The sequence below is a fragment of the Rutilus rutilus genome (genome assembly GCF_951802725.1).
Source record: "Rutilus rutilus genome assembly, chromosome: 8".
In the NCBI taxonomy this organism is placed as follows: Eukaryota; Metazoa; Chordata; class Actinopteri; order Cypriniformes; family Leuciscidae; genus Rutilus; species Rutilus rutilus.
Window position 1 is genome coordinate 10233210 of NC_140222.1, and position 13066 is coordinate 10246275.

Sequence of the window (13066 nt, forward strand, 5' to 3'; positions counted from 1 at the left end):
TGACATTGGATTCTGACATAAACCCGATTTTCATTTTCAACATTGGGTTTGGTTTTCAAAATGCGAACTTTGTCACTTTTTTGGAGCTCACTAGCTTATAGATAACAGTGAGGCTAACATATTCATACTAAAAGCCAAAAAACTTTAAATAGGGCAATATTTGAGGGAACAGCCATTTGGGTGGACGTTATTGAGTGACTTATTCAATCTCACATTCAATCCCACTACTGGAACTGTGTTCTAGAAATAAATTTGATATTGATATGAGGGTAGGTATGCAGGCATAGATTCAGAGGCATACAGTACTTTAAGTATTACATACAAACAATAATAAAACAATGCAATGACATTTACTTTTGATACTTTTCTGTACTTTTACTTAAGTAAAAATAGGTCTTTACAACTGTTACTTGTAACAGAGTAATATTTGACCAGTAGTATCTATACTTCCACTCAAGTAAGGAAGTTGTGTACTTCGTCCACCTCTGATATCTTGTCTGGTGATGACTCCAAGCAATGGAGCAATGTAAATGTAAATGCAATGTAAACATAGGAAATTACCAATCGCATGCTCGACACATACTAATAAGGTAAATATATATATATATATGAACTTACATATTGCATGAACGAATCTACAGAGAACAAACCCAACAGCATAAACTTGATTTACTGTCATCTTCTACCAGTGTGCGTCACTAATAATGGAACGTGCGGTTAACAATAAACACTGTTCCCAGGACTGGCTTTCTGAGAGGCAGGCTATAAGGATGCTGCAGCTGCACACATGCTTCATCACTGGCAAAAAATAAATTTGCATTTTTGTTCCCTGGATTATAAGCAAATTAATGCATAGTAGTATTTCTATCTATACTATTTCTTCATTTAATAAATGCTTAAAACACAGGATACATTTCAGTTATTTCATTATTGTATTACCTTAATAAATTATTTTTCTACAAATAGCTTAGTGCCATTTTTAATAAACCAAATACATTACATTTCTTATAAAAACCTCTTTACAGTGTTTTACTCTTACATAAAGGTTTCTTATTAAAACCTCTACAGTGTTTTCCATATATAAAGGTTTCTTATAAAAACCTCTTTACAGTGTTCTTCTCTTACATAAAGGTTTCTTATAAAAACATAAGCCTGTTTATACGAGGCATTAATAATAACAAAATCAATTGCATGTTTCACCTGACAATACCAAGAACAAACAACAGGCTGCAACTAAATTGAAGCACTGGTGCATGTTTCTGAATGGCTGAAAATGTCACATCTGCATCTTAACATTAACAAAACAGTCTGTATGTTCTTTTCTAAGAGGTCCACAAGTGTACAGCAGGCTGATGTTTTTATTGAAGGAGAAAAACTCATGGTTGTTTCCTCATGATTATTTTAGACTCTAATTGAACTTTTAAATAGCATGTTAAAAAGGTGGCTAAAACCATTAGATATAATTTGTCTAACTTCAGACACATCAGGCCATATTTAACAACAGAGGCAGCCAAACTCTTTATGCATGCCATTTTCCCCACATATCATATAGTTTTACAAGCTGGTCCCAAGCAAATGTGACAACTCTAAAACCAATAGAAACCCGTTATAAGCAAACTTTATTTATTTATACAACAGAAGAACAGCAGTAAGTTTAGCCAAACAGTCTTCTCAGTACGGGCCTCAACTTATTGGAACTGCCTCCCTTTTGAACTCAGAGAGAGCTGGTTTTGTACTGTACTTATTTATTTTCTTAATTTGTTTTCTGTTTTTCATGTATTCTTTTTGTACTATGATGCTGTGTTGACCTGCCAAGGGACTACAGATGAAAATGAGCTTTCTAGCTAACTCTGGGGCATTTAGATTTTGATTGTAAACAAAAATAAATAAGTATAAACAATTTTAAAAAATGGAGAAAATTTAAATTTTGAAGTGAACTAATTGACTTTGCCACAAGCAGAGAATCTGAACCAAATATTTATTGTGCACAAGTTTTATGAACTAAATCACAAATCCATAACTAACCCTAAACAAAACACATACACACAATCACCCAGTGACTGAAAAATTGGAACAGAACAGAGGAATGCAGTTAAGGGTCATTTAAACATGAAGCTAAATTTCACAAAATGTATTTTTTAAAAACTTAAATATGTTATACAGTATATTCAGTCCAATGGTAATAATGTTAACGCTCTGGGGTCTAAGGTGTTTTTGGGGTCCTTGAGATGTTCTGACATGCCCTGACATTCGTGCTTTTTTCAGTTGCTTATAAATAAGCATTCATATTGTCATTAAAAGATATTTATTCTTGCAAGAATAGTTCCCCGTCCACCCACAGTCCAGCTGCAGGCGGAGTGAGACATTTCAGAGGTGTTTTGCTGGCAGTTTTATAATGTTTTTCCTCAGAGCTATCTCTTACAGCCCATCAACATCAACATCAACATCATAAAAAGAAACTCAAAATACAGCCAAGTGAATGAATGGCATTCATTTTGTTAAATCAGTGATATATGAAACAAAGAAAAGAGCATTTTTTCCATAACACTTGTAAATATATATTTTTATTAAAAAGGTTACAATTACAACAACAATTCAAGTGCAATCTTTCTTTGTAAAAACTAAAGTATACATTTGATAATACATATTAAAGTTAAGGATGCATTACTTTGAATATATAGCTTATACATTGGAAGAAACACTATAATAACATTATTTGACAAAACATACTATATTTAACATAAGAGCAGAAATTGGCAAACAAAAGCTTATTTGATGTGGAAGTCTATAGGAATTTATAATCTATCCAAAACTAGTCAAAGAAATGTTGTCTTTCATATGTCTGTAACATATGTCTATCGTTTTTATTATAAGGAATATAAATGTTAATTTGCAGTTTAATACGTTGCTTATACAAATACATTTTATTTCAACATATTTCAGTCGATTTTTACTCATCTCAGTATAGCAATATAGTTTGCTAAAAGCGGATCATTCATTCACACACAGAAGCGCGATTCACTTGTGAATGAAAAAACGTACTACAGTGTATTCGTTGCTCCTCGAAATACCAGCACTTCTGAGGTACATTTTCCATTATTATTACGATAGTATTATTCCTCACAGCACTGCAAGAGGGTGTAAACAAGTACGATGATCTGATTAAACTTGATGTGTTTTCTCGAGCTGATATGTGGGCGTTCACAGTTTGAATGAGCTGCCTGAGATCATTTGCGTTTGAATAGCGCGCGTTCTCCGTGGGCGGGATCACATTAAAAATAATGAGCTGAGATGTGAACGACTGGCATCTCTCTCTTTTTGTACAGATTACATAAACAGAGAATAATTGATTTAGTTTTGAATTAGATAATTTAAAAGTACACACTTGAATGTTTATAAAGATATATTGCTCATGCCTGGGTGAATAGTACTCGCTGAGTTTTGTTTAAGTTTAGAGATGTGCTCCAAAAAAAAAGTGCTCCAAGCCGGACAGGCAGAAAGCACACCCTGTTTATTTTCTTTATCTTACAAAAACACTTTTTTTTTTTCACTTGTAAGTGGACACATAAAAAGTAGACATTTAACAGTTTATTTTTTCATATTTCTTAAGTCTGTATGACCATAAATGACGGAGTATTTTAAGTTTAGCCTATTTTGCTGCTATGTGAAAAAAATCGAGCAAAGTGCCGGATCTACAGTTTAGGTCAGTACAGTATCATATTGTGTGTGTGTGTGTGTAGTGTATTTACTAGTTGTCATATCAATGTGTATTGAATAAAAATAGCATCAAAATTCAGATAACACTTCAAGCTGTTGTATGGTTGTTTTTACATTTCAATTCCAATTTCTAAAGAAAAATAAATAAAGAAAAGAAAACATACACCATTTAAACAAGACAACATATTTGTTCTAGATTTGTTGAATTACTGAGGGGGGGAAAATACTCTGAACCTCAAGTGAATTTACACAAAACTGAGAAAGTTACAAAGTGTAAGGTTGTGCCCCACTGTCCCCTAGTTGCAAAACATATATTTTAAACATTTTTATTATCACAAACTTATTTTGTTTATACTTTAACTGAATTCTCCCACCTTCTAGCTTTTAAATTGAATCGCCAGGACTCATGGTCACATGATGATAAACAATAAAACTACTTCCATGACCATCACATGTACCCTTCACTAACAGACTTGTGGAAGGCCCCTTGAGATTCAGTTGTTCACTCAGAAATATCTGAGCGGAAAGTCCCGACTGACCAATCAGAATCAAGTATTCCGGAGAACCAGGTAATACTTTTGCACAAAAAGTTTTCCTATAGTATCTGTAAGTGATGCGTATCTTTTTTAGAGCTCCTGTGGCGATAGTAAGTCACACCAGCAGCTGAAGCTACAGACACCAGCAGAACAGCAGCAGATATTCCTGCAACAGCACCTGAAGATAGACCTGATCCTGGATCAGCAAAAGAGAAACAGACATTAGTGTGAGTGAATCTGACTGTAATTATAATATTCATTAGATATATTTTATAAAGATATATATATTCATTAGATAAAGTGAAGTTCCCCATAAGAACAGTGTTTTTATTAAATAAACTGTAATACATGTTATGCTAGATTTAGACTAGAAGTAGAGAGGAAAACATACCTAAGTCAGCCGCATGCTTCTCCATATATGGTTCTTTATTGGTTTCATCTTGATCAGTCAGAGAAGCTGGAAAACACAAACCAATAAAAATAAAAATAAAATACGAAAGAACACAAGAATTGAAGTTTTTGACAATCTTTTGATTCAATGTTACAAAGACACATGGATGCAGGATTGTATGGATCACAGGATCACAGTATTGCATATTTAATTAAAAAATTACTTTTTGACAGTTAGACAGTTTGACAGTTTTTTAAATGAGTGATCAGAAATGCAGTTTATTAAATTTACAGCATGCCAATGAAATTGAATGTTTATTATAATAGAAAATAGAAAAATAATTGAATTAAATAATATTTAATTCCTTCAACAAAAACAACAAAAATACTTAAGGGAAAATAACATTGAATGACTCACCACTGACGGTCACACTGAATATTTTTATGGTGTCATCATGAGAGCTGCTGATTTTTTTTGTAATTTTTGTGCTGTCACACTTTCGGTTTCTGTTTAAGCTTTGCCTTTTGCCTGAACTCTCGCTTCTGATCAGCTCTGCTTCATAACGTCCAGTATGTTCAGATCTGATGTTCATGATGGTCAGAGATCCAGTCTCATAGTCCACCTCCAGTCTGTCTCTGAATCTCCCGTCTTCTCCATCATATAAACAGCTCGTGTTGAGATGTCCGTTGATCAGAGCTATGCGAGTGTCTTCAAAATACCACAGCATCTTGTCATGATGTTTTTTCGTAATATTAGTGTTTAGAGTAACAGAATCTCCCTCCATCACGGACACTTCATCACCAAACACACCTGGGGACACAAATAAACAATTATGTATGTGTGTGTACAAATTTCACATAGGCTACATAGACTAAAGATATCCTGAAATTGTCAAAATACCACACACAGGCAACAGGGATAGATCCAATAGCAGTATTTAATCAGGGTAATCTGTAAATCATAAACCAGTCCAGTCAAGGGTCAAAAAAACCATAAAAGCGAAACAAGAAATAAGAACGAAACAAGAAGTTTTGTGACATTAAACAAGGACTCCGTGACAAACACTGAAACAACCAGGGTATATATACACAGATACTAATGAGGTGACGGGAAACAGCTGTGTGCAATGATACTATGAGTGACAGAACAGGATGATGGGAAATGTAGTAAGAGTGAATGACACCGTGGGGAAAGAGGACCTCTAGTGGTGACCCAGGGAAACACAAACCAGACACTGTGACAGAAATCAGATTTTGTAGCGACTAGCTAACCGTTCCCATAAAAAAAAAATAGATAGATAAATAAATAAACATAACAAATAATTAATATCTAAATGCAAAAGATTACGATTGAAGGTGGGTTAAGGGCTATGGGACAAAAAAACAAATCATTAGCTTTGATTTAAAACTACAGAATTGAAAGTCTCCACTATAGAACTATTCAGACGGGACTAGTTTAACATGGAGAGGTGGAGTGATGTAATTTTACCACAGGACGTCTGTAATAATAATGGCCATCAATTCGCATGGGATAAGAGATTTTAATAAAACTAACAGAAGTGGAAGGGGAAACTCGATTTACGATCACTCCTGTCGTCGTGAGTATTTCGTTGCTTCCTGATATCATCATCAAATATAGCCTAACCTATTTGTATAAAACAGTTATGTATTAAATACATTTAGATTGTATGTTGGTAATAGCACTTATCTAACGTTAAAATAAGTAGGCCTATCTTGCCTCTAAAAACTGATTTTGGAAATTACGGAATATTTCCGTAGCCTACATTAACAGCGGGTCTAATGGTGCGTTCAAGGCAACCTGTAACCCGTGTTTTTCCAACCTTATACCCGTGAAAGTGCACTGGAACGGCAGTCAAACCCGTGACTTCCCACCCGTGAACTCGTACTAGATCGATGTAGCCTACTCCCAGGTACGAGCTCTGACGTCACATAGCCCGGCACATAGCCAGGCTGTACACAGTGAGAATACACTTTAGGACAATATAACGTTGCAGTCAAATTAATAATAATATAATATTAATGATAATAATACACAAACGATAATGTATTACAATGTTATGTATCTGAAACAATAAGTATGTCGTGAAAGTGTATTGCCGCATCATGGAAATTAAGGTGACGTAAACCTGAACTTAACAGCATTGATCATGCTCATGAAAAAAAAAAAAGTCATATAGCCTAAATATGGTTTGTTTACATCTAGCTACCACAATTCCTTGCGCTCAGGTAGTTTGGCGTGACTGGCCTGGAACGCTACAAAGTCGTGAGTCGTGGTTTGAAGTCGTGATTTACGTGCTCAAGAACCTGAACGCAGCATTATGCCTGGTTCAGATTACACGATTTTGGCATGATTCGTAAACGACAAGGAGCGTCGGGACGCAATATTCGATCGTTTCATCTTGTTTGTGTCATAGTGGGCGACAACCTGCAAACAAACAGAGTTTTTGCTTCTCGACATCACGATAAAAAGACTAGCATGTTTAATTTTCTTTTTCGGTCCTCCAGTATGGTTCCGTCAAGAGAGAGAGAGAGAGTGTGTGTGTGTGTGTGTGTGTGTGTGTGACGGCACGCGATGACTGGTCGTAACAGACTAAGTCCTATAGGCTAATCTAAACCATGCAAGGGATTATAAAGGATTACCTATAGCTACCTGAGGTAATTTTCCCAGACCTTTTTTACTGATGGTAGCCTAAAAGTCGCCGTAATCTTTACTGACATTGTCCGTGATCACTGAGATGAGACTAAAATCATTGAGAAGCTCTGGTAGAATAACTACTTTACCCCATCTCTCCATGTTAAACTAGTCCCGTCCGAATAGGGCTTTTATTCAAGCCTCTGTTTGTTTGTTTTTGCTGTGTTGGAGAAATAACTACCAACCAATGATGCTTAAGAAATAAGATATTTGTAGGCCTATGTGTAATAAGAATAAAAAGATCGTATTGTGGTTTGTAGCCTATAGCTGTAGTCATATGATTGACTTTCCCAGAACAGGAGACACGAAATAAACGCCGTCTAAAAAAATTACAAGAAACATTGTCACCTTATATTCCTAAACTATAGGCTACAACATTATTTAAACAGCGACCAATAGAACAAGATGCGATGTTAGAATATGATGTTAACTGAAACTAGAATGCGTTATAGGCTAACCATAAATTCAAAAACGTCTTACCATCAAGGAGAAAAAACAGAGTAAGCAGAAAACAGCGTCCCATTCTTTCATCAGCTGTGTTTGATTTAAATAGCCAGTGTTGCTCCATTGATCTGTTCAATCTATCTCTGTCTGATCCAGATGAAATAAAAATAATGTCTAATGTCTTAGCCGGACAAATAAAAATAACGTATGCCTATATCGCGTGTTGGTTGCGAATGCGAAACATTTGGCTAAAGCATAACATCATTCAGCGTGATGTAAATCCCCAGATTCCCCAGATAAAAATCACGGGGTAGTTTGCACAAACAAGCCAGCCATTAAGTTTCTTAAGAACGATAGTGACTTTCGGTTTCAAATAAGACAAATCTAACGTTACGTTGTTTTGTAACTGACTTGAAAATAAGCTTTCTGGACAAAACAAAACAAAACAAAACAATTAAGTATAACTTCAGCATTTTGACCCGAGAGGGGAAAATGAGGGTTAAACACCTACAAAAGGGTTTTTCCTATAAGCAGAAAATGAATGAGTCACATGTGACGCAGTTGAACGCATAGTGAAACAGGGGCGGAAATTCCCCCCCCCTTTTTTTTTTTAAAGGGAATTTTTAATGCATGTGCTGAGGGGGTGCTAGTTAATAGACAGGGGGAGCTGCTAGGCTATACTGTATATATGTAATAAATTAGCTAAACTTGGCCACTAAATATTTAATATTCAGTTATTTTAGTGACCACAATTAAAGTTTTAATTTTATTAAATTGAACAAGCGCAACATTCAGCATTCACTCAAATATTCTAAAAGACTTATTATTAATAATAATGTTATTTCAACAATATATCTCGTTATTTCGACATAATATGTGTGCGTGCAACAAGCAAGATGTGCATTTGTGAAATGGTGGATGAAATTGTTTTTTTAAATTAAGGTACAATTTGTCCAAAACGAAATTCACTTTAAAGAAAGGCTTTCTACAAAACAAAGTTTAATGAAGTGGTCAAAATCATGTCTGACCCACTCCATGCCTCTCAATATATTGCATCTCTTACTCCTGCTGTTCACTTTTCATATTCAACATAGATGGAAAATAATAACATTATAATATTTTAACAAATATGAAACTAAATGCGCTTTTTTAATGGCTAAAACAGTATATTAGGCCTATACAGACTGTCTATTTGTACAAATTGCTGCGCATTCATTTGATTCTGAATTTTGCACACACAAGTTGAAAGGCATTTGTTCAAATCAAGTTCACGGATAATTGTGCGTGCATTTATTAATCATTATGATACTAAAATCATAACAAAGTAGGCTATGCTATGTACAAAAAATCTGATGAGCCCAGAATATGAACGCAACGTTTAATTACATGTTAAGCATTTTCATCCCATAGAAAACCATTATAAGAATGTTTAATGAGGCTTAATGCAGATTAGAATGTCCCCTTATTATGTCGAAATCACATATATTATGTCAAAATAACGAGGCATTATGTTGAAATATCGACTTAATATCTCGAAATAACAATATAAGTTTTCTTTTTTGTTCTTCAAAATGCGGTTCAGGGCTTCCATAGAATACAGCCTGAATATAATTGCTTCCAGAAATTATTTTTGGGGGTGCTATCGGGGTGCTTTGGTCTTTCTTGGGGGTGCTGAAGGCAAGCTCCTGCTAGCTCCTCCCTAGCGCCGCCGATGCATACGGATTAAGCAGAAAGCAGTCTGTTTTCTTTCATTTTGAATTGTTCTGTTTAAAAGTACACATTTCACGATTTCTATAGATATATTTCTCAGGTCTGTGAGGCAAGTAGGCTACGTTTAGTTTCATTTAATTTATGAAACGAGCACGCGCCGGCACCTCCCTATCATGATATATTGTCTGTTATAGCCTACATTCCTCTTATTTATTAAATCCAGGTAATTGGTTGATGAAACATTGATTAAAAATTAAGCTACAATTAATACAAAACGAAATTCACTTTAAAGAAAGGCTTTGTGCTTTCTGTTTGAGGTCTCTGTGAAAGTTTTAAAGCAGTCTTTTAGCACAAAGAATCCGTTCCGTTCTGCTTGTGTTTGTGCAAACTGGCTGGTAAGTAATAAATGTGTTTTATATGTTTGTATATACTAATTTAGTTCATGCTTTAGTTTTTATACAGAGAAACAAGGAGATGCATTATTTTCAGATATTTTAAAATTGAACAGAGCATTACTTATAAATTCTGGTTTGGATTCAGGACTATCATCTGAATAACTTTGGGGACAGATTCAGATTCCTTTAACTTTTTCTTTTATGATCAGTTATTTGTACTTGCAATACTTTCCTCTCTGTGCTGCTGTCATGCAAGTTCTTCATTTCAGTTTTACCTACTGAGCCTATAAAGCAACATAATGATATTTGGGACCCTTAATCTGTGATAAACTCTGTTCTCCAGGAGTGTTTGCTGGTACAGATGGAGTGAAGTCAGTGTCAGTGATGGAGGGAGATTCAGTCACTCTAAACTCTGATCTCACTGAAATGAAGGATGATGATCTGATTCTGTGGAGGTTTGGAGATGAAAACACTTTAAGAGCTGAAATCAATGTACAGGACGACAGAATCACTGTATACGATGATGTTACTGACGGGAGATTCAGAGACAGACTGAAGCTGGATGATCAAACTGGATCTCTGACCATCACAAACACCACAACTGAACATACTGGAGTTGATCAACTAGAGATAAAAGATCATGTGATCAAGAGTTTCAATCTCACTGTCTATGGTGAGTTAAATCATTTTTACACACTTATTTTTGACTTTCCTTTTCAGCCCATTGAATACTTTCATTTTGAGCAGTCTATTGTTTATGAATGACATCACAAACTCTCTCTCTCTCTCAACACATTAAAACAATGAAAAAGAACCTGCCCTTTTATTCACTGATGTGATTTATTCTGGATATCATCATGTTCATTGGTGTGTTCATCAGTGTTGAATGTGTGTGATGCGACTCTCTCCTGGTACGCAGGAATCAGTGTATTGTCCAGCATCAGTGTGTGTGATCTCAGCATCAGTCTCTCTCTACCTCTGGAGGTGGAATATCAGGATAAAAACACCTACAGCTGTGTGCTGAACAATCCCATCAGCAACCAGACCACACATCTGGACATCAACACACTCTGTCACACATGTACCACAGCACTGATGATAATATTCACTAATGTGTGGATTTTATTGAGACTTATAACTTAAGATGCCAGACATGACGAATGAGCTTCTGTCATCTCATGTTTTTTTTTAAACTGTTCCTATTTTTTTTTCTTGTGTGGAGCAGACAATTAGACCTTTTTTAATTCATGAAAGACTAAAGGCAACTTTTTTAAAATCTTAATTTAATTTATCATTTGTTTCATTAGTTTCTCCAGAAAGCCACGCCCCCTGTTGTGATTCAGTTGAAGCTGTGCTGCGATTGGTCGTCACTGCGCTGATGGGCGTGGCTTCTGCGGCTGCTGTTGTTCTTCTGGTCAATGACGTCAGAGCTTCAAGAGGTAAAAGGTAAAACGAAGCAACCAGAAGAGATGTCATTTTTAAACGTCAAGATGAAAGTATGTCTGGTCTAATTGTTTAGTGATGGCAAAACGAAGCTTTGCTTTCATATTCTCTCCATCTGAGGCTAAAAATATGAATATTCTTGAATATTTGTGTTTATTCTGCAACTCGTTTTTGTTAAATGTTTTAAAATGTTCTTAATGTATGTTATGTTGCTATTTTAATTTCCTTTCAAAAATGTATGCAGAAACTCCACAAATACACACATTTGTCACACCAATGCGGCACCCCAACACTGCACATTTTCTATGTCTCCCTAATCAAACACACCTGATTCAACTCATCAGCTCATTAACCCATGTGATAATGAGCTGATGAGTTGAATCAGGTGTGTTTGATTAGGGAGACAAAGAAAACGTGCAGTGTTGGGGTGCCGGCAGGACAGGTTTGGGAACCACTAGCCTACCGAACTGATATACAGCTATGATCATTAATGCCTATTATCACTGAGGGGGAGTCATAATAAGAATGAATTCAGATTCACATTGAATGACAGTTGTGTGAAAATTGCAGTCATTTGCAAGAGACAATTTCTCACGTTGAGCACACGAATGCGTGTGTCTTTTATTTAGAGATGCAGAAAAACAATGGCGCTGCCAAGCTCCCCACGTCATCACGCATTCAGAACATTTAAAGGGACCGCGATCCCTGAACAGTTATGAAGAAACACGCTAATAACAAAGTGCTGCATTTATAATCTACAGTGTATAGAACTACGCTAAACAACAAAGGTGAATTATGTATGTCACATTCACTACAGTTGAATAAAAACACATTATAGCATTAAACAGTTTTTTAAAAACATACAGTGTAAATAGGCTACACATCATAACACATTAGAGGAAATACAGTGTAATAGACCATGTCTTCAGCAGACTTATATATATATATATATATATATATATATATATATATATATATATATATATATATATATATATACATTTTTTTTTCTATAAGGATTATTAAAACATAAGCCATTAACCAAACAACCAACTTTCAATATGAATCATATATTGTTTATGAATCACATCAGTTTATGAAAATAAGGAAAAAGACAGGTTAATGACTGCTCGACATATTCTTTCTATTTTTTCAATATTTAAATAGTATAATATTAAAACTATTCTGGAAAGATTTAGAAATCTAGATTAATGATATTCATATCCATGTTAGAAATGTGTGCATTTTTAGTGCTTTATGTATTTTTCTCTCTTTCTGGCAGCTAATGTAAATAATGTGATTGTTATATTGTGGCATTGAATAATAATAATAAAAAAAATCCATCAGATATCACAATATTGTGAGTTTTAATCTATAATAGTGATTTACAGGTCTGCATTTTAGATGCTTTTCTCCAAAGTGACTAAGTTGGGTCCATCTGGAGGCCAATACAAGAATGTATCAATATTTCATTTAAGTGCTATCCATTTTATATTTCTATGCTATGTTTCTTATTTTACGTTTAATTGGTTTGCACATTTTCACTTTGCTTTGTTTTAATTGAACGGAACAAAAGCTGCAAACGCTTTATAAACACAAATGTAGAAATATCTGTCATGCCAATAAAACAACAGTCTTTCTTTTTATTGAAGTCATTGTATAACAATAACATATTCAGACTAATGATTCTGCTAAGTTTGTCTGGACCAACTAATGCA

The 13066-nt window shown here is 34.8% G+C and overlaps 1 protein-coding gene across 1 annotated transcript; it reads right to left on the reverse strand.

Moving 5' to 3' along the window:
- Window positions 1-2585: 2585 nt before the first annotated feature.
- On the reverse strand, window positions 2586-8328 carry LOC311294621 (uncharacterized protein). Its single transcript, XM_084415577.1, has 4 exons — window positions 7837-8328; window positions 5062-5454; window positions 4645-4710; window positions 2586-4449 (listed from the first exon to the last, which is right to left on the reverse strand). The coding sequence occupies exons 1-4, from the start codon at window positions 7922-7924 to the stop codon at window positions 4313-4315; spliced, it is 684 nt and encodes a 227-aa protein (XP_084271703.1). The 5' UTR covers window positions 7925-8328; the 3' UTR covers window positions 2586-4312.
- Between the last annotated feature and the right edge of the window lie 4738 nt (window positions 8329-13066).